Source organism: Pectinophora gossypiella, chromosome 16 (genome assembly GCF_024362695.1).
Source record: "Pectinophora gossypiella chromosome 16, ilPecGoss1.1, whole genome shotgun sequence".
Lineage (NCBI taxonomy): Eukaryota > Metazoa > Arthropoda > Insecta > Lepidoptera > Gelechiidae > Pectinophora > Pectinophora gossypiella.
In genome coordinates this window covers 9304911-9326195 of record NC_065419.1, presented here as the reverse complement: position 1 = coordinate 9326195, position 21285 = coordinate 9304911, and the positions used below count along the sequence as shown (strand labels likewise).

At 34.7% G+C, this 21285-nt stretch overlaps 1 protein-coding gene across 4 annotated transcripts in view; it reads left to right on the top strand.

Annotated features, from left to right (window-relative positions):
* Positions 1-20620, top strand: part of LOC126374074 (long-chain-fatty-acid--CoA ligase 1) — a 38030-nt gene extending 17410 nt beyond the window's left edge. For 2 of the 4 annotated variants that reach the window (XM_050020542.1, XM_050020541.1), the window contains 13 exons: positions 3331-3485; positions 9462-9585; positions 10137-10280; positions 10541-10666; positions 10923-11122; positions 11847-12047; positions 13009-13226; positions 13639-13789; positions 15457-15567; positions 16137-16304; positions 17892-18035; positions 18278-18451; positions 18839-20620. In XM_050020542.1, the coding sequence (XP_049876499.1) occupies positions 3331-3485; positions 9462-9585; positions 10137-10280; positions 10541-10666; positions 10923-11122; positions 11847-12047; positions 13009-13226; positions 13639-13789; positions 15457-15567; positions 16137-16304; positions 17892-18035; positions 18278-18451; positions 18839-18976 (2054 nt within the window). In that variant the 3' untranslated portion in view covers positions 18977-20620. Of the gene's footprint in view, positions 1-987; positions 1264-3330; positions 3486-4230; positions 4606-9461; positions 9586-10136; positions 10281-10540; positions 10667-10922; positions 11123-11846; positions 12048-13008; positions 13227-13638; positions 13790-15456; positions 15568-16136; positions 16305-17891; positions 18036-18277; positions 18452-18838 lie in introns of those variants that run through there. The other 2 variants (XM_050020540.1, XM_050020544.1) reach the window with 2 other exon arrangements.
* The last annotated feature ends 665 nt before the right edge of the window (positions 20621-21285 follow it).

The following is a 21285-nucleotide window of genomic DNA, read 5'->3' as shown; positions in this document are numbered from 1 at the left end:
ATGCCCTCTGTCTCTTTTAAAGCAAAAGTTAAACAACGCATACGATTTCCTAATATTAAAAATATCAGTACTTACTGTAGGTAATTAACATGAAATATCAGGAAGGCATTTAGGAACAGTAATTGTTATTTATTGCTAAGCAATTTACACAGGCTATCGTAGTGAAATAAACGGCATGTGTGTAATATTCTAAGCCATGCATCAAAACGCAACGAGTTATTGAACAAGCGCCCCCGAGGTTTGAATCTACGGACGATATGAATTGATAGTATCGTCTAAAAAAGCAAACTCGCTAGTATAGGCTAGTGTAGTACTAGAAATATAGTTGCAAATGTTATTCACGGTGGCGGAATGTTTGAATCAGATGCCAGCTGAATATCGTCAGCTGTTATGACCGCCACCAGGGTCGCGCTCTAATGGCTTGGAAATACTCCCGGGGGCCAACACAATAAAAACACATCTATTTTATAGCAAAAGGCGACCTACGGATGGAGATAAATTGAATTTAACAACCACTTTTGCTTTTACCTTTCTAACAAAGAAATCACAAATGTAGTTTCAAATGCTTTAAAGTAAACTAATTGGATTTTACATCAAGTGTGATTTTAAATCAATAAAGTAAATACCACTTCACTTCAGTCAAGATTGCCACTCGAGGACAAAGTCGTTGTATTGATGACAAAATGAAAACGGTATTGTATTTCCCTATTAAGTTGCAAGCAGTTCAATGAACACCTGACAAAACAGATAAGCTATTTGATGGAATCATAAGCTAGATTACAATCCCGATACGGACTTGCCAGTGTTAATGAACTCACAAGGCCAAAGCCTCCTCAAGATAACTCTATAAAACCTTTTAGTCTTATGAATTTCGATTCATTTACAACAAAATAATCGATATCGAATATCTTTACGGCAATCGAGCGAGCGCATATTTACCCTGTGAACGTAATGAGATAATAATATTTTACATTTTGAACAATCTAGGTGTCGCTGGCTAGCCATTAAACAGCAAGGAAAATGGTAATGCGGTCGACGATAACGTTGTAGTATAGAAAAAAATCTGTAAAAACAATAAAATGGGTAGCGGCAAGTTTGGTTTCAACGTCAAGAAGGACAAAGTGACTGTGACTAGTGATAAGACTGAATTTAGTGTTAAGGAAAAATGTAGCAAAATAAAGAAGAAATTAAAGAAGACTGAAAAAAAGAAGACTGAAGTGACCCAGAGGGAGAAAAAAATTTGGTGGTATCAATGTAGCAGTTGTAAGTAATCCAGGATGTAACAAATTATTCATTTTCGTATCGATTATTATTACTCCCAATTTAAAAGCAATCAGCAATTAATTTATTCATTTTTCAAATCAACGCCCAATGTTAATTTGAGTCCATTATAACACAAATCAATCAATTAATCATATACAGTTCCAAAACCCATAAACCGGTGGACTAAAAACTAAATAAAACTGATCGAAAGTCAAGTTTACGTGATTTCGTCTGGGGTCCAGTTTCTGGTAGGTTTGGTATCAGGTTAGCTTCGTTCAGTCTCCTAGTGACCGTCCTTTACTTATAGATCGATCTCTGACTTGCCGGAGCTCCTGCTGGCCTGCAACCGCAGTTATGTTTATGACCGCGAAATTATTATCGCGAATCAGTTGTCTTGCTTAGAAGTACATGTTTTTCTGCCTGATTTTGGTCTTGAGATCAGGATTCCCGCCTCTAAGGTCTAAGGTATACAGAAGTAATGGCGGTAATGGCGTAAATTAACTTAAATTCATGTACTAAAATTTTTTTTGTGTATATTTCGATCTTTATTTTCAATATTTTCCCTTTTAAACAAACAAACATTAGAATATTACCAGGGTTGATGAGGTTGGTACGTCACCTCACAACCCACACGATAAGAAGAAGAAGATTAGAATAATCTTTGTATTTGACCAAGTTTTTTTTATAATAAAATTTAGTAAACTTTTTAGTCCATCAGTGTAAAAGGCGAACACAATAAACGAATTATCGTTTCTATTAACGCAAGCTTATTTGGCCCTTCAAGGGCCTACCTACTTGTTACGCTCTTTGAATCTACAATGAGGGGAAATTAGAGCACCAAGGTTCCAGCTTTTGAAATCAACCAGTACCTCCTGTTATACAAGCGACAAGGTATCGGGGCCAACGCGACCTTAAACGTCGCCTTCAAACTACATATGAGCCCTTCTAATGATTGAAATACTGATTTCGACATTGACTTTTGCGATTCGTGTAGCCCTGTCCCTAATCTTGTTGAGAAGTTTCTTGATGGCCTACCTTCTAAGTAATTCTTTGCATTCAATATGTTCAGTCTAAAAATAGTTTTGGGGTTAGTCTTGAAACATTAGTCGATTGCATTTACGAGTATTTTCACTGATAATAATAAATGTAGTAAACAAAGACGTAAAAGTGTGTCAGTGGAAAGCGCGAGAGAATCCCGAGAAATCTGTTCGCTAATGCGAATGTCTGTCGGCGTCGGCGCACGCTCCCCAGTTTCCACTTTCTAAACCAGCTATATCGCGCTGCAGTTTATAGTTCAGGAACTGCTAGTCGCTCGGTTGGTTGAAAGTTGTTGTATTGACATTTCCTTATACAGAACATCATACATAATCTAATGGCATACGTACTATTCATGTAACGTTATACTATGTCTTCATTTGTTTTTTTTTTGGTAATTTTGTCACAAATTATGTTGCTCCATGGCTTGGACAAGTAGATCTTTTAAACAAAGTTAGAGTGAATGCCTTTTCTTTAATATAATGAGGAAATTTTATAAAATTTTTGGAAAGAATGCTTCAAACATCATTAACCCTCTGATTGACAAGGAAGGTCGCTAACAGACTGTCATTATCGAAAAAACCAGAACTGATAAATCTTTTGTTTAACTTTAAAATGGAAACGACCATTAACGTTTTACCATACTTGGTTTTAACGAGTTATTAATACAGGCCTGTTATTATATTAAAATATGTCTGTGTAGATCTGGTCCCGATTATTGTCATTATATTACTGCACAATTAATCATATCACTTGTACTTTAAGATTATCTGTCAAAAGTTTTACTTTAGTCGTGTAGTGGTTTGTTTTTAATATTTCTTTTCTTGAGGTAGGGTCAAGCATTAACGGTTTTTTACCGGTTTAAAAACTGTATTGCCCTATAACCGGACATGATTTATGTTGAAGTTAATTAGAAAATTAGGCGGAAATATAGCTTCTAGTAAACTAAGATAGTAATTTCCGGTTTCGTCCATACTTAGAAGAAAGAAACATTTCTTCAATTGATAGATTAAGTGACTTGCTTGATTACAGTGAGCGAAATCGACCAGTACCTGTGGATGGTAGGAGGGTCGGCTGGCGCACTGGCATTGACCGGTGCTGTAGCTGCCTCAGCATTCTACCTCAGCACAAGACCGAAGCCAGAGAAACCACTCGTCACGCTACACGAACAGAGTTTACTCGAGGCGGTAAGTAAAACATTGACAAAACCTTTATTAGAGAAAATAATAAGAAGGAAATAATGGTTGGGAAAGAGATTCATCAAAACAATACTTTAAAATGTCAGAGACGAGCCAATTGTGCAGTCATATGCAAGTAATACGAGTAACAAGCTATAAGTGTGTTACCAACAAAATGTTGATTCCGTTGGTCAGCTATTAATGTACGTTGTTGTTTACAGTCACAACTAAGTTTTACGAAACATGATATGAGAAAAATATATTATTCTATTTTTTACCATTTTGCTATGGAAATACGATATTCATATTGAAAGTTATCGAAAGTCTCCACCTGATAAGTATAATCAATTCTTTTGTTTATTGCTCGTAATACTAATGTCGTTGAACGATAAAATAAATTGGGTCTGCAGACACGTATACATGTAGGTATATATTTTTTCGTCATACACTATGATTGAATTTGAAATAATCATATAACCTGATATAAGACTAACGTGAATCAACCGTCATAATTTGTGCAATCGTTGTGAATCAAAAACACATAAAAATGAAGTTTATGACCTTTTCATACACAGCTCTCTGGACTGAATAGTTTCTACCTACATTATTTAACATTTACACTGAATTTAAAATAGATATGAAAATGACGATTGAAACCTTCTTTATACCGGGGTATCAAAGCTCAAGATGCCCAAATCCACAGCCGTCGCCGCCGTAGAGTTGGCAGAGCGCATCTTTGAGCGATATTTTTAACTCATTGTACAACTAGCAGCCCTGCTAGCTGCTCTCCTGTCAGTGCCCAAACGTCTCTAGCGAAAGTGACGAGCCACTAAAACTTGGCGAGTTTAGTGTCACAAATCATCTTCAAGCCAAGATCAATCGCAACAATCGGTTCAAACGTAGACCTGATACGTTTGACGGACTAGTGGAAATTCTAAAAGTCTGACATCATTAAAAGACAATGTCGGTTGCGCAATGTGTTGTGGGTTTGTCAGGTCATATCTGAAATAAACAGTGCATTTTGTAGTGATAAAAGTTAGTTGTGAGAATGGCGTGCTGTAATTGCTGCATCGGAGTACCTCCGATTCGACCTCCGATAATCTTGACCGACCAATCGGAGGCCCTTAAAGTAAGTACTGGACCTAATAAAAGAAACATCAATGACAAGTCAGTTGCATTCAGGGTCATGTTAGAAACAGTTAAGGGAATTGCATTCTTTGATTGTAGCTACGAGATAAATTGATTGTTTTATAGAAATTACCATGACTTTATTCACAATAATTTGTGCCGCTGGGTGAATACCAATTTAAAAGAGTAGAATTTTAAGCAAGATTTTATAAAATTTGTTGACAAGAAATATCTATAGTAAATCATAATGCAACAAAATATAACAGTTAATGGCAATGCCAAGTTTTAATCAATGTCATTAAGAAAGAATCATTACAAATCATCAATCAGAAGTTGGTTGGTTGTTGGCAAAGATCATGAGCGTTGATACGAAACATTGAGCCCGGTTGTGGATGTGTGACCGATTACAAATAGAAAGATCTAGAAGTTTCTGCCAATGCAGAGACCTGCACAAAATTTTCAAATTTTTATATCTGGTTTGTTCGTACAAAATGTACATTCCACTATTGGCGTGACAACTGTGACCTGAAATTTTCCTACAATGTTATGATCAGTGTTCATGTAAGGTACAGAAACTGTTCTCATTTCTACTTTCGACTTGTTGTAAAGCAACTATGTTTTTTAAATATTGATAATATTAAAAATACACACGGTAGACACGAACGGACGGACGGTAGTAGAAGATTAAAAATATTTCAAAATAAAAATACATATCTGTTACAACTACAATATAATAAGGGCTTAGCACTAAAGCCCTTTACTTATTTAGTTAGACATAACAATCATTTGGTACTCCAACATAGACGATTCTGTCATAGCTTCGCTATATCCCGAATAAACTGTCATAAATCCAGCTTAGTGGTGACAAATATTCATGAATCCACCTACTAGAATTAAAATAATAGTCACAATTTAATGCTTTTCGGAAGGACAAATAATCTAGAGCCAAAGAAATTGGCAAACAAACTTATATCCCACGACAGAATTAAAGAAAATATGTTTTAATGGATCAATTTTATATTTCTACTGTAAAATATATTTTGTCTACTATACAATCTGTAGCTATCTATTTGGAAGCTTTTCGATTAAGCATTCAAACGGAATGGTGATTGATGTTAGGTACTCGTACTATAACCAATAATACATATTGAAATCATAGTTTGTATTCAAAGCGTGATTGTGGTTTATACATATAGAAAGATTGGGTTAGTCTGACTTTATTAGCATTTTTGATTAATTTAAGAATAATATTGATTTATAATATAATCAGGTATAAACTCAAAAATAAAATGACTTAAACATTTTTTTAAGATGTCAGGTAATAGAAATATTTAATAACAAAACTACTACTAGGTACTTGTATTCAGCCTGCCAAACTAATGGCTGTTTTTCCTTTACTCATCTGTCTTAGTAAATAAGGACTAATTCGAACTAGAGGCAGATGTTGAAATGTTTAATTGCTCATGGCAACGTTGCCAACAATATCAGTACTTAAATAAAAAATGTTAACTACCATCACTAGAACAATCAAATGTTTAGTTGCCACAGAATTAAAGTTTTAAGTGCTATTACAGAGATATATCGTACTTGTGGTAAATACACCATACATAATTAGTTGTGAAATTAATACTATTTTATGTTAACTCACGCAAAATTTTGTCATTGGCGTATCGTAAAGCCGTTTGAGGGATTGTGTCTTGTGTCGATGCAAACACGATGATAGATGATCAAATTGGGCTATGTTTAGGTTTGTCAGATATCACCAAACGATTCACCGTAATTCATCTGACTTGATAATAATTTATAATGAGGATAAAAACTGCCTATTTCTCCCATCAGGTGTTGCTGTTGAGTGTTCTTAAATTTTGACAGTTCCCCATACTATTTGAGTAAACAAACATATTGGTTTGGTTATATTTTTATACCATAACCCTTTGCGCAAAATCACAGTGTTATATTTATTCCCTAAAGATTGGAAAGAACAAAACTGAAAGATTGGAAAGTTTTTGTAAAAAAAAATATTTTCAATCAAAACTGCCTTTTTTCGACTGGCTGCTTTTCTTTTTCGTAACTGCTCTTCAGAAAGGATACACAATAGCAATAGCAATTTATCACGAATTTCAGCTAGACAGTCGCCCCGATTCCTGCAGGTACATCCTAATTTTATTTTAAGTTATACCTGTTATTTTCTTATCCGTCGAAAAGGAAAGGGACGGATAATTGACAACTGTTAATTTTAAAATGAATGAATAACCCAGGCGAAAAAAATAGGCATCTCGGTCATATGCGACCCATTTGACGTGTACTGTCTACTTAATTCTGTAGGGTTATTAGCCAATATAAAATTCTGGAAGGCCTGTTTAAATTTCTGCCTAAAATATGACGTGTGTTTCATTAATGTTAAGCCCGTCAATTACCCGTCCCTTTCTTTTTTAGCGGATAAGACAATGACAGATATAACTTGAAATAAAATTAGATGGTGTGTACAGAAATCAGCACCAGTATGGAGAACTGTCAAAATTTAGGAACACTCATCAATGCTGCTGTCTACATTTGAGCTTCTAGTTTTATCCTTATTTGACCCTTATGGAATTCGTATTTAAAAGCCTGTGTCCATTCTGAAGGTGCACTAAATTATCTCTTTATAATATCACTGAACTTACTTATAATGTAATTCCCTAACACAACATCCACCGCGGTGAACGTGTGTATAAGTATCTGAAAGCCAAGCAAAATTTAGTTATTAAATAATTCGAGACGTCAAATACTCAGCATTTTCTATAATGTTCCTGTCACGCAACAGGTTATCGTCATTATCACAAGACACGGAAAGGAATTCTAGTACTTTTTCGTAGGAAGTAGAAGTAGTAACCGTGTAAGGTGTGATCCCGTGACATTTTCTGGGGTTCTGCCAAATTCTCTTGTCACTCATGACTGCTGATTAGAAGCACGTGCCTTTGTTTAGAAGAAATTTAGTAACCGTTACATCGTCGACGTTGCTTTGCCATCTTTTCGATATTAGTCTTAATTACTAACAAGCCTTTGCCAAATATGAATACAAGCATGGCCTCATACTGGTATTGAAAGTCAGCTTGTCATGTATCTGCTAGCAATGTTTATTTCTTTATTAATATTTTTTATTTTATTTACGTACAATTGACATGTCTATTGTCATTTGCCTGATATATTTTTTCTATTAAATCTGTTGATTTTATTTAATTCGGTTTTCGCGATATTTCCCGTTTTACAAGATTTAACTTTTTACTACTATTAATATGAGAGAAAAACTAGGGAGACGTGCACTAGATAAACATTGCAATTACCAAAATATACAAATAATTTAATGCAATGTTTAGCATTAGCACAAAAAAATAGTTATATAGTAATAGTTTGTGCATTTATACCTGCTGTTAAAATAATTTTATTTTAATACGACGATTGAAACTTTCGTTAAGAGTTCTTGCGGAAATAGTTGCGAGCCAACGTGTTTACAATGTCAAGTATTTCGGAGACACCGTATTTTTAGTTGCCAACAGAGTCTGTGGCGTTATCCAGAGCTGTCCCGTTCATGGCTATCCTATAAGATTAATGAGTTAACAGGTTTGTGGAAGTAGACGCCTCTCGACTTACTTTAGTCAGTAAAGTAGTTTTTGTATGTATCATTATTCTCTATGTAACCTTATTAATATGGTTAAAATTATTGATATTACTCTTTTCAAGTACATATAGGTACTTCTTTCTAGAGTTAAGTTAAAGGATTTTAGTTCAACAAACATATTAAACTACCTATTGTATTTAGGTTTCGTTAGTATGCAATAACATACGCAATATATCATAAAATGCAGTAATATTATTTAACAATGAATAATTCCTTGAGTTTCAGTGTTCAAAGTCAAGTTTACGCAATTCGTAAAATTTAAATATTTACAGCCGTCTAGTTGAAACAGAAATAGAAAGACAAATTAATGTTACACGCAGTGTCACAAGAGTTTCGCTATAAATACGCGATTATACGGCGTCCGTAGAATTTTGTTGGCGTCTACCTATTATAATTTCCGTTTAACCTTTTTGAATAGAATACTGAATCGTCATGCTTCCTCTATTTAGTTTTCTATCATTGGCTATTCAATATATGAAATAAAGTTTTCACAGTCATAAGTTGTAACGTCGTTGGGGTAGGTACGCTAAGCCGTGGATTTGCATAAACTTGTGAATCAAAAGACACCGCCTTTATTCTCTTCTTCTTAGAAAAAGAAGATTGGTAATACATTACTTACAAATTGTATCTATAGGGTGAATGACTCTGTTATTCATAAAACTGATTTTTAAGCTGACTTTAGATATTATTCTAATGACATAATATTTTAAACCATGACAATTTAAAATATGTTTTCTTATTATTTCTGATTTTGACCCGTTCTTTATTCCATTTATCGTTGTACCAAACATAAATAATATACCGTTGTCTGTAAAAGTGCTCCATGCTTCCAAGATTCGGAGTTAGTAGGCCAAATATGTCTTTAGGTTAACGGAAAAGTTATTTGCATAAGCTTTTAGTGACTTCGAAGATATGAGGTTCAGTTGCACAGGTTTTAGTGTCACTATTTCAAGACAGGAATGTTTATGTCACGGTGTTTGTATATCTCATTACGACAACGTTGCGTTATTCAAGTGATTTATGTCTGCGAGTAGCACAGATAACAAGATTACAACTGATTAGTTTCTCGTTTGTTGTGAGGTTTCAATTCATTGACCTTTTATTGACTATTTACTCTATATTTTGTATAAGTATACTTACTGTTATTTAAAATAATTATAAAATTCCATATAATAATTTTAAATGTATGTTATTTACAGGGACCTGAGATGGTTCGCGTGTCCAAATTCTATAAAGAAGCAAAAAATGGTCGATTCCTACGATATCTTCACGAAGACACACGAACACTTTACGAAACCTTCCGCCGAGGGGTTAAAGAATCAAGTAAGTTCTTAATGTTTTATTCATGCTGCTGCTATCAATTTGCCTAGGGCTAAGTCATTACTAGAGATATATCTATGAACCAGAGCAACGTCTCACGACTGCATAAATTACGTATTAATTATTTATCTTTAAGCAACATTTTGTCTATCGCCCGCAGTGAGGGCAAGAAAATTGCTCTCTCACAATTGCAACGTCTGCAGAGTGCCGCAAGGCACAATTCTAGGACCGCCTCATTTCCTTCCACATTTCCGCTCGTTAAAGATAAATACGATAATACCCGTGTATTACAAAATATTGTTAACATGTTCACCAACAGGTTTACAGGATACAGTTAAACGTAATTTATATGCTACTAGAGTAGCCGGGACAAGTTGCTTCATTTTTTTATTTCGTTTAGTTACTCGTGTTAATGAAAAATGAGAGCAAAACCACTTTATGAGCATCGGAATATTCCTTAAGTCTCTTTGTAAGAACTGACGAGATTAAGTGATAAATGAACGAGATAAAATCTTTAATTTATAGTAAGTGCTAAATAACAAAGCTTTTTACAGATAATGGCAACTGCCTTGGTTGGCGTGAGGGACCAAACAAGCCGTACGTGTGGCAGAACTACAACGAGACTCTGCTCCGAGCGAAAAACTTCGGTTCCGGCCTTATATGCCAAGGTCTTACTCCTGGTCAAAACACTTTCGTGGGTAAGTCAATTATACAACAAGAAAATACGCTTGCCCATAAATTCCTATAAGTGCAAATATTTTGAACTCGGTTGGAAACGTGAAGCACATAATAATAATATATTGCCACAGCGCAATATCCGATAATACTGCTGAAATCCAATTGCGAAAGTGCCGGTTTATTTTCGTTCATCGAAATGTATATTAACTACCTACCATTTATCTTTTATGTATCCTTCAATAAATTGGCACTGATGGTGATAAAACGTGGTTAATTTCAGGTATTTACTCACAAAACTGTCCAGAATGGATAATGACAGAACAAGCCGCCTACTGCTATTCTATGGTCATTGTCCCATTGTATGACACATTAGGAGCCAACGCATGTGCCTTCATTGTAAATCAAAGTATGTACAATGTTTTTTTTTATTATTTAGTACTTAGTGCATTTATTTTAACGAAGGTAATAAACAATAGTTTACTTTTGTTTATTACCTTCGCATTTTTACATGTTTATTCATATTAATCAACTTGTCATGACACAATCATCATGTTTTAGACACCAGTGTCAAAAAAGTAGTGCCAACCGGATATTCGGAACATATTCGCGAAGTCATTTGTGCAACCTTGAAAATATTTTTAACAATACGTTTATATTTCCAGCTGAAATGTCTGTGGTCGTATGCGAGGACGATAAGAAAGCCAATCTCCTTCTCGATCAGTCACCGAGGTGCTTAAGAAAATTGATTACTATTAAGGAAGTGTCGCCTTCTACGCATCAAAGAGCCAAGAGCCGTGGCGTGGAAATAATCAAATTCAGTGACGTTGAATTCCAAGGAGCACAAAAAGATCATCCTTGTGTCGTAAGTAATGTTTAATAAACAAATATTAAAACACTTCATGATAAAACATAACACCAAAATAATTAATTACATAATTATTTGTTGTATTTGAGGTTAATTATGATTAGGATTCCAAATGCTAGCTGCAAACATCTGCACCCTAAATTCTGTTTGATGATGTAACAGAGCGCGTTATCCATTTAATATTTAAGAAACACTGCATCGATAGATACAACATTCCGCGTGACTGTGACAAATATAGAGTCATAGCATGTTAATGAGTCAGAGCGTATGGTGATAGATTCATTACCTGTAACGAAAGGGAAAGTTCCTAGCTAGTGTAAGACAAATAGATACATACGAGCATATGCAATAGTATCCAAACATTAATTGACTGTCTATCATTATTGAGAGCTATAATTACTTCAAATAAATCATGAGTGTTAACACTCAAACCTACCATACGATGGTAGTTGTAAATGTCTTACATACAGACGAATTATAGTTGGAAATTGAATTAATTATGATAAGTTTACGGAGGATGTCTCACCGGAAAAAAGAATGACATTCATAATTTGATGATAGGCAATCAACTACCGTTATATGTATTTCTTTGATTAATACTAGAATCGTACAGATATTTCACGTTTCTTGACCAAGAAAATAGATTCGTTTTCTTTCTACCAGCAGTTCCTGATAAGTCATCTAGATGCAAATTATCTAAATGATGGAATTTTTGTTTCAGCCACCGAAACCAGAAAGCATTTGCACGATCTGCTACACGTCAGGAACGACGGGAATGCCAAAAGGCGTTATGTTGACACACGAGAACGTTGTAGCGTCAGTGTGCAGTGTGATCATGCAACTTGGAGAACATCGGCCGTCGAAGCATGACGTCATGATCTCCTTCCTGCCTCTCGCACACATGCTGGAGCGGTGTTGTGAAGTAAGTTATCACTGCATGTTGTGTATTGGTTGGCGCAATATTATTTCTCGTAGCGATAGCATTATTATTCGGATGAAAATGCTTCAGTACTTAGTTACAAGGTTGTAACTTATAAAGCAAGAAGATTAATACGTTTCGCATGAGACATATACAGGGTGTTAGTGACATCGTAACGAAAACTTTGAGGGATGATTCAGACCATGATTCTGAGTTAATATCAAGTGGAATTTTCCGTCGCAAAATTCATGTTTTTTTTTAGTTTTTTGTAATTATTTTCAATTCTATAATTTTGCGATTGAAAATTCCACTTGATATTAACTCAGAATAATGAGCTAAACCAGCCCCCTCAGTATTCGTTACGATGTCACTTACACCCCTTACCAGTACATACAGGTAGCCATACAAGTAGGTATGGGTGTTAGTGACACCGTAACGAATACTGAGGGGGATGATTCAGACCATGATTCTGAGTTGATATTAAGTGGAATTTCCTGTCGGAAAATTTATGATTTTTTTTTATGTTTTTTTAAATTATTTTCCGGTCCATACTTTTGCGACGGAAAATTCCACTTGATATCAACTAAGAATCATGGCCTGAATCATCCCTCAAAGTTTTCGTTACGATGTCACTAACACCCTGTATACATAAACTCACGCCTATTTCCCACCTAGGTAAACAGAGACTATGGAATTCCATTTGCTTCGATCCTGACACACTTATCTTGCTTCCTGCACATTCATCAAACCATGATGCACGATGCGATGCGATGATGATGATGAGATGCATGGTGATGTTTCATACGATGTTATATTTTCTATCTGTAGTTCCGTAACAGAAGTGTATAGTAATTTTATTGAATGAAGCGTCAAAATTTTTGTATTTACCGTCATTGAAAGGTGGCTTCAATAATATAATTTATTACTATAACAATATGTAAACCAAACAATATATTTGTTTCAGAACGCTCTCTACATGGTAGGTGGAGCTGTTGGTTTCTACAGCGGTGACATCCGAAGACTCGCCGATGATTTGGCAGCTCTAAAACCCACCATGATGCCTGCTGTACCTCGACTACTAAACAGACTATACGACAAAGCGCAATCTGAAATATCCAACTCGAAAATCAAGAAGTTGCTTTTCAATATGGCGTTGTCAGCTAAAGAGTCAGAATTGAAGAGGTTAGCTGTCCCATCAACCAACAAATTCATATTTGATTTCCTCTTCTCCGTGCCCGGCGTTAGCTTTAAAATATTTATGTGATCCCCAAATATTTGTTGTATTAACGATACATATTTCAAATTATTTATAAATTCATACTTTTATCAACTTTAGGTGAAATCACCTTCTAAAATAACAAGAGCAATTACGTAAAGTAGCGTCTGTTAGTTCCATGCGAAAAAAATATTCAAGGATACCAAGTTTGGAGTTTTGCTATCGGTTGAAAATTTAAGAGAAAAAACCTGAAACCAACAGATATTTATATTAAAAATAAAGATATATTTTTTAAAAAATAAATAAATCTAGAATAAATAAATAAACAATAATACAGAATTAATGTAAAATTAAACTAAAACATTATTTTTCCTGCAGAGGCATTGTCCGCGGAGATTCTATCTGGGACAAGCTGGTGTTCCGCAAGGTGCGCGAGGGCATGGGTGGCAGACTGCGCATCATGGTGGTGGGATCTGCTCCGCTCGCCGGCAATGTGCTGACTTTCGCTCGCTGCGCTCTTGGATGTCTGGTAAGTTCGTGGTTTTATCTGATGCATTGGTATATTCAATAATGCTTAACTTAATGGAAAAAGAAAATGTTTTTCGTTAGTTCTAGATTTGTCTTTAATTAGTAAACACGAACGCAAGGACGGATTTAAAGGTGACAGAAACGTTTTAATTTTTCTATTTAAGTAACTTATTTATGAATTTTAATCCATAAAATAATAATAATAATAATGCTTATATTTAAATTGTATCTGGAAACCTGGACCTACGAGGTTATAGTAGACTCGTGCTACTTTTTACGATATTTACCATATTTTGCGCAGAATTTTTGTATATTAAATTGTCTTGCTGTAAGATATTTGAGCTAAAATAATCGTCAATTTAAGTAAAATGATGGCTACAGATGAGATTGTACGATACCGAAAGTGATATAATAAGACAAAATTAAGAACAAAGAAATTACGGTGGAACACTAAGTGCTATATAAATAACTGTAATATAAATGTCTTAGATCTATTTGAGTTTAAAACGAAACTCACAACATCGGAAAATTCGGAAACATATCTCACCTAGATTTATCGTCTATGAGATAAGCAAGCAGTCGTAGGTAGATGTTTGTTGTTGATTGATTTATATTTACTCATACGTAGATCTCAACGCCAGTTTCTAGTCCAAATTTCGATATCCGGAAATGCGCAAATCGCAAACGTATTTTAAGATACTAAATTCATGAATATATTTCCAATCAAAATATTTGAAACTATTTCTAAGGTTACCCAATGTAGTTACTATGAAATATTCCTACACTTTGATCAATTTGCGTAGAAATAACTATCAAGGATATTTGTTGCATTATATTGAGACCGACGCTTGTTGATTTTGGATAAGTCCATTGTTTACTTCACTAGCCACGGCTAGGGCTATAAAATACCCCCGTTTTGATAGTACTGTCTGTTTATTTAGGCTCTGTATCCGAATCGTCTTAACAATATAATGCCCTAGCTACTGTCAACATCAAATTATTTATAAAATATTACGTATTTTACATTGCCATTATAAATTTTATTTGATGACTGTTTCCTACGGCTTTGAGGTTTAGAGGGCAGTAAGAAACCGTTTTATAGGCTGTAAAAGTAATCATTTGGTAATACAAGAATTAGCTGGCGTTGGTATATCGTAAGATCGTTTGATCTTAGCTATAAACACTCGCAATATACATATAAACCGATTTTACTCACGATGTTTATTTCCATACTTTTAGCAAATTACTTAGAAACAGAAATACCTACTTAACTTAGCTATTCACATCATAACACCTATTTATTATGTTGTCTATCTGCCATGTTTAAAGTCTGAAGAGTTTCAAAATGTTATACAATTTCGTTTCGTGTCTTTTTAATCACTATGTAACTACTAAGTATTTGTAAAATATGTAAGTATCGGTGTGCTAGTATTGGAGATTTTTGTTGAATTCAAGAGTTCAATGTCTTTTGTAATAAAACGAAATATATGCTACTTTCTGAACTTGAATTTAAAACTTCAATAGAATATTTCTTTCTGCGACATCTTCAATCACTTAAAATACACCGTTCATGTCATTTACATTCTGACAAAGTTGCTAGGATGCATTCTATTTTAAATCTACATAACCATTATAAAAACTTCTAATGATTTTCATCATTATGAACAGATCGTCGAAGGCTACGGACAGACCGAGTGCACTGCGCCAGTGACTCTTACCGTTCAGGGAGACCACGTCCCTGAACATGTCGGGCCTCCCGTCGCTTGTTGCAAAGTGAAGGTAAGCTCACCTCACCACCGAGAAAACAACAATATTGAAGTACTTTATCACCAATAACTGACAACGGTTATTCATGCCCTTGTCATTTTTATCAAGAACTAAATAATGGGTATACCAAGATTTTGTTATTAAGAAGAGTTTAAGTTGCTTTTTCAGAAATTTCCGAAAACCTCTGTCATTTTTCATGAGAGTATCTAGTAGCAAGAATTACGCCACTAAAATATATACTAAAGCATATAATTAATAATATTATGTTATTACTAAAGTCAACACGTATATATTAAATAGAAGATAAAATAAGTGACTTCTCAACCAGCCCTAATAATATTCTTCTCTTGTGTGCATTGTGAAGTCATCAACCTTGGTGCCAGGGTGGTACTGAGCCGCCAAAGGCCCCTAATATGGCTCATGTAATGACTACATATTTACATAAGTAAATAAATTGTAGCCGGGACAGACTGCTTAACGTGCCCTCAGAAGCACGGATCAATTGGACAATTGGGTGATCAGCCTGCAATGTCCTAACCAAATCCTAGTCCAAATAATACATAGGTAACAAAATATTTTAGCTCGTGGACGTGCCCGAAATGGAGTACTACGCGGCGCAGGGACAAGGCGAGGTGTGCGTGCAGGGCGCCAACGTGTTCAAGGGATACTTTAAAGAGCCGGAGAAAACCAAGGAGGTCATCGACCAGGACGGCTGGCATCACACTGGCGATATCGGGAAATGGCTACCGGTAAGACACACCTCCTGCTTAATTTTAGTAACAGCATTACATAAACATAAGCAGCCGATAGGTTCGTGCCACTGCTCGACGCAACAGACATACTCTATTTCCAAAAATTCGCAAATATATAAAAAGAAATGTCTTGATTCAAACCCTGAATAAATCGACTCATAAAAGCCAATTCCAAAGAAAGACAAATTTTCAAAATTCTTACAGGATTAACATGATTTAGGGTATGGGGCAAAGCTGTTTAAGGCGCACTGCCAATACGGAAGTTATGTTGAAACTCAATGTCGGCTATCTGAAAGAATATTTTTTGTTGACTTCACTTCCTCCTTCTATTATTATAATGTACTTAATATAACCTTTAGGATTTCGTCATATCCAGCCCAGTGATGTAAAAAAAACTGTAGGCAGGTATGTTTTTACAATATCTGTCCTTTACGGCCCCAACGACTAAATATGGACGCTGAATAAAGTTTGTTGACACCAAATCGAAAAATAATAAAATCATTACAATGTCAAAGATACCGAACTAATATTAGATTTAAATAATTGGGCTCGAAAGGCTTTTTGTGAGTTACTTTGTTTTTTTGTCCGCCTACAGAAGACCGCATTTTTTAAAGGCCCCACCGCCGCTCTATCAATGTACTCAAATGAAGGCAAGGTCAAGAGTAGGCATTTACTACACGTGTTATGTATGACGGGAATGACCGATGGAAAACGTGTTAAGGATCAACCGGCACGTGTAAAGCTTTCGATACGCTAAGCTGGCACGGCAAAAGTGGAATAATTATGGTAATCGCGCATAGAAATTAAAATCAAGAAAAAAATAATGATTTCTTGTCGACACGAATTTAAATATTGATAATTTTATAACGAAGGTACCTCATAATAGGAAATAACAAAGAATATATTGTTTCATCTTTTGAGTTAAGTCAAGAATTGTAAGTTATCAATAATAAAATAAGTTTCAAGAAGATCCCCAAAAATATCTTGTTTGTCATACTATAATTTGTATGTCTCACTTTCTTCTTTGCGAGTCGATGGCGATCGATACTAAATTTTTGTTGACCAATATTGTATTTGTCATGATAATATTTATTTATAGGTACGTCAGTGGCACTTAACAGTTTACAGACAAAGATAATATTTATCTCCAAACCAAACTTACCTTGATAGAGATTTGGTATTGAAAGATAAATCTTTGATAACTTTTAAATGATGAATATGTAACTATAACTTACCAGTTTCTACTAGTTTACGGTTTTTTAATTATATTCTAAAATGAAGAGAATTTCGTTCCACGTGATGTTGTAAATTTTTGTATTTACGCATGTTATTGTTGTTAATTAGCCTTTTAATTTCTGTTAAATATATGTAAAACTGAAGCTTTATGGTAGCAAAAACACCAAAAGGAATCCAACTTGATCCCCTTATGAAAAATTTGTAAAAATACCTACTGTCTATTCCTTACCACCAGCCGTAGATTTCTTCTATCTATACCAACATGGTAAATTTATACTTTGTAAACCTATTAACTTAACGACTGTAGGTTCCATAAAATAATAACAAGTTATATATTATTTCTTTCAGAATGGCACTCTCAAAATCATCGACAGAAGAAAACACATCTTCAAGCTATCGCAAGGCGAATACATAGTTCCTGAGAAAATAGAAAACATTTACATAAGGAGTCAGTACGTTGAACAAGTGTTTGTTCACGGCGAATCTTTGAAGGTGAGATATTTACTTACATATTATATGTTACGTTAAATCAACACACACATACAAGGCCCATTTTTATTTGAAGTGTTGACAGGTCTAGAAAGCGGGACATGGTTTTCAAAGTCTTGTCGTTAAAAGAACCACGTCATAAGTTGAAAGACAAAATAACATCAATAAATCAGCTGGCTGGCAGAAACCCCTTGTGATTCCGCTTGAGTCACGCACAGCTCTAGAATGTTGCCATCTTATTCCAGTCATGCGTGGTAGCCGTGGTGGTGCCAGACGTGGACGTGGTCAAGTGCTGGGCCCTCGAGTGCGGCATCAAGGGCACATTCTCCGCGCTCTGTGAAAACGAAAAGGTCAAGAAGATGATCTTGGACGACATGCTGCAGTGGGGCAAGTCCGCTGGCTTGAAGACCTTTGAGCAGGTAAGAGATATTTCTTCTGTACAACATTTATATAGGTCAATTGTTATTTTTTTTTCACGATCGTATTTGTTTCATACTAGACTTTTGTCAAGTTATACTACCTTTTGATCTAAACTATACCTTCTGTCCTTGATAAGCTATTTAACTATGAAACAATAATTTTAATGTAAATATAACACTAACAGACTATAATTAGTCCGGTATCTTGGGGATTTTATTATAAATAAAGACTGTTTCGATCAAATCACCTACACATAATTAAGATTGCATATTTACAGTCAAAATCCGTTTTGAACATAATAGTTTCGAGTTTCTTACGCTTTGGCATTGTGGACGCTCTCGTCTAGGCATATTTTATGAAATCTGATATTAAAACTATTTTTACAGGTAAAGGACATCTACCTGCACCCGGACCCATTCTCAGTGCAGAACGGCCTACTGACACCGACCATGAAGGCGAAGAGACCCGAGATCAGGAACTACTTCAAACCCCAAATAGAGGACATGTATAAACAACTCGAATAACAATCGTGTTCGCCGGCTCTAGTTATAGGGACATTTACAAATGTAGTGCTATGATACAAGCCTGTTGTGGTAAGCCAGTCTTCTAAAGAAAACTGCAGTCTTCGACAACAGCATGGAAATGAGTATAAATGTCACGATTACTAAGGAGATTCAATATAGCTTCATCTTATTCAGTGACATGATCACAAATGCAGTTAAAGCTTCGCCCTATCTATTTTTTGGTTATTCGTGATGTCTATACACATAATAATAAACTTAGACTAAACCGTGACGTACAACGTCGGTAATTTTTATAAATCTAGTATCCTATCACAGTACAATGTGTTTTTTAATTTACTCACTTTTCACGTAGCTAAAACTAATGTTGTTCTTACTTAAAATTGAACAACATTTTTAACAAGGGAAGTTAGTCACAAATTTTGTACATTATTACGACCGACAAGTAATCGTAGTGATAAATTCAATTGAAACATACGTAAATATAAGAAATTCTGTAGTTTTAAACGGTAGCTTTCACACAATGGCAATAAGAGAGAAACGGCGTTTCTTGAGCAGTCAATTAAAATGGAAAACCGCATTTGGACACGTATCGTGTACTCCTTTAACTCTTCTCTACTAGGAACTCATGTAAATCTATCAGCTAGATTCTACCTTACCTTTATATCTACTCGTATGTTTACCCCATTGTTTAAACCAATACTGATTTCTATTTTTGGTATTCATTAAAATAGTAAATGTACCAACATTGGTATGTTATTTCGCAGTCCAATCTCCGGATCCGGATAAGTATATTATACAAAATATTGCAAAGTTTTATGAAGTTAAATATACAGTAGTAGGTCTTAGGTAAAATTGTAAGCAATAGGGTTTGAGGTTAGGTGCAAGTTTGCAGAGGCTGTTATAAATGGTTGAAGAAATAGAAGTAAATTATGTTATAATTGATGTAAGCCTCCAGTGCGTCTACAAATGTATAGACGCCATAGTTACACAAGAAACATTGTATAATTTCGATGCTAAAATTAAAGTAGCATAAGTAGGTAATACTCATAGTTTGTGCCGTGCCTTCTACCTAAACAGTTTTATAAATCAAATACTAAAGACAAAATTTACGAGTACATCCAAAAATATACAAACACGAGGCACCAGCATCCTAATTTTCAGTTATACAGCAAGTTTACTTTATAACAATTATTTTTGTTTATAACTTTAGTATGTGTGGAATTGAGTTATGCGATTTTTATATTTAGAGGACGAATCTCAGTTTTGTTTGTATGAATTGCTGATTTTACACGACAATATGACAAGATCTTTTTTGTACAACTTAGGATCATCAACTTTTAAAACTTGGTATTGGTCGAATTACTAGGTCCTACGTCAAGGTGACCATTGCTAATAGGATCCGAAGTTCCTAATTATAAAGCTCCTAGTTCTACTAAAGAGATCTTTCCTACAATTTAATCCTAGGTCAAACTATCGCACCATGTAGCATAATATAATTAATTTTGTATTTTCTATGCAACAATATTATAAGATTATGCTTTGAGCGAGCGTTACGGTTTCAAGTTGTTCAAACCAAAATTTTGTTGTTATTGGTGCAAGTTTTACTACGATAATTTATTTTTAAATAAAATTTTTGAAAAATTATATTGGCTTTTTGTCTATAAGTACCTATGTAAATTTAGGGATTTGGTAAAATATTAACTCCTGCATTTTACTGCTCCGAAGTGCAAGCTTCGGCCCCCATTTACACCGTCGGTATCGATTCATAGTCAAGACTGAATTATCTGCTTAATGCATTTAATTTTGAGTTTTATATCGTGTCACCTATTCTCATTTCCATACATACATTTCCATTCACTGTATTTTTCCCACATAGCAAATTTCATAATTTTAGCTACGAATTTTAGGAAGATTTAACGGACGCCTACAGTTCGTCATTGTTATCTTGACTTGTCATTCTGTCCATCCCAATGGGGATTATGGTAAGTAACAAAGTGTAAATATCAAATTACAACATAACACAGAATGATAGTAATATTCCACTAGTGGGTAGGGCTATTCTCGCAAAGGACCTCGGTGGCGGATTACTATGATAATGGCAGGTTATTTTAGTCTCGTGAATCACGCAACTGAGACACTCAGTGAAACGATCGCTCGTTTAGCTATTACGTTAGTTTTAACATTTAACTGCTTTTACAAATATAGGTACAACATTATCATTAGGTATTACAATAGCAGAGATTTGAAGTTTTACTGAGGATTTGAGACGTAATATATCAAATGCTACTTTACATTTCATTTCCTAAATA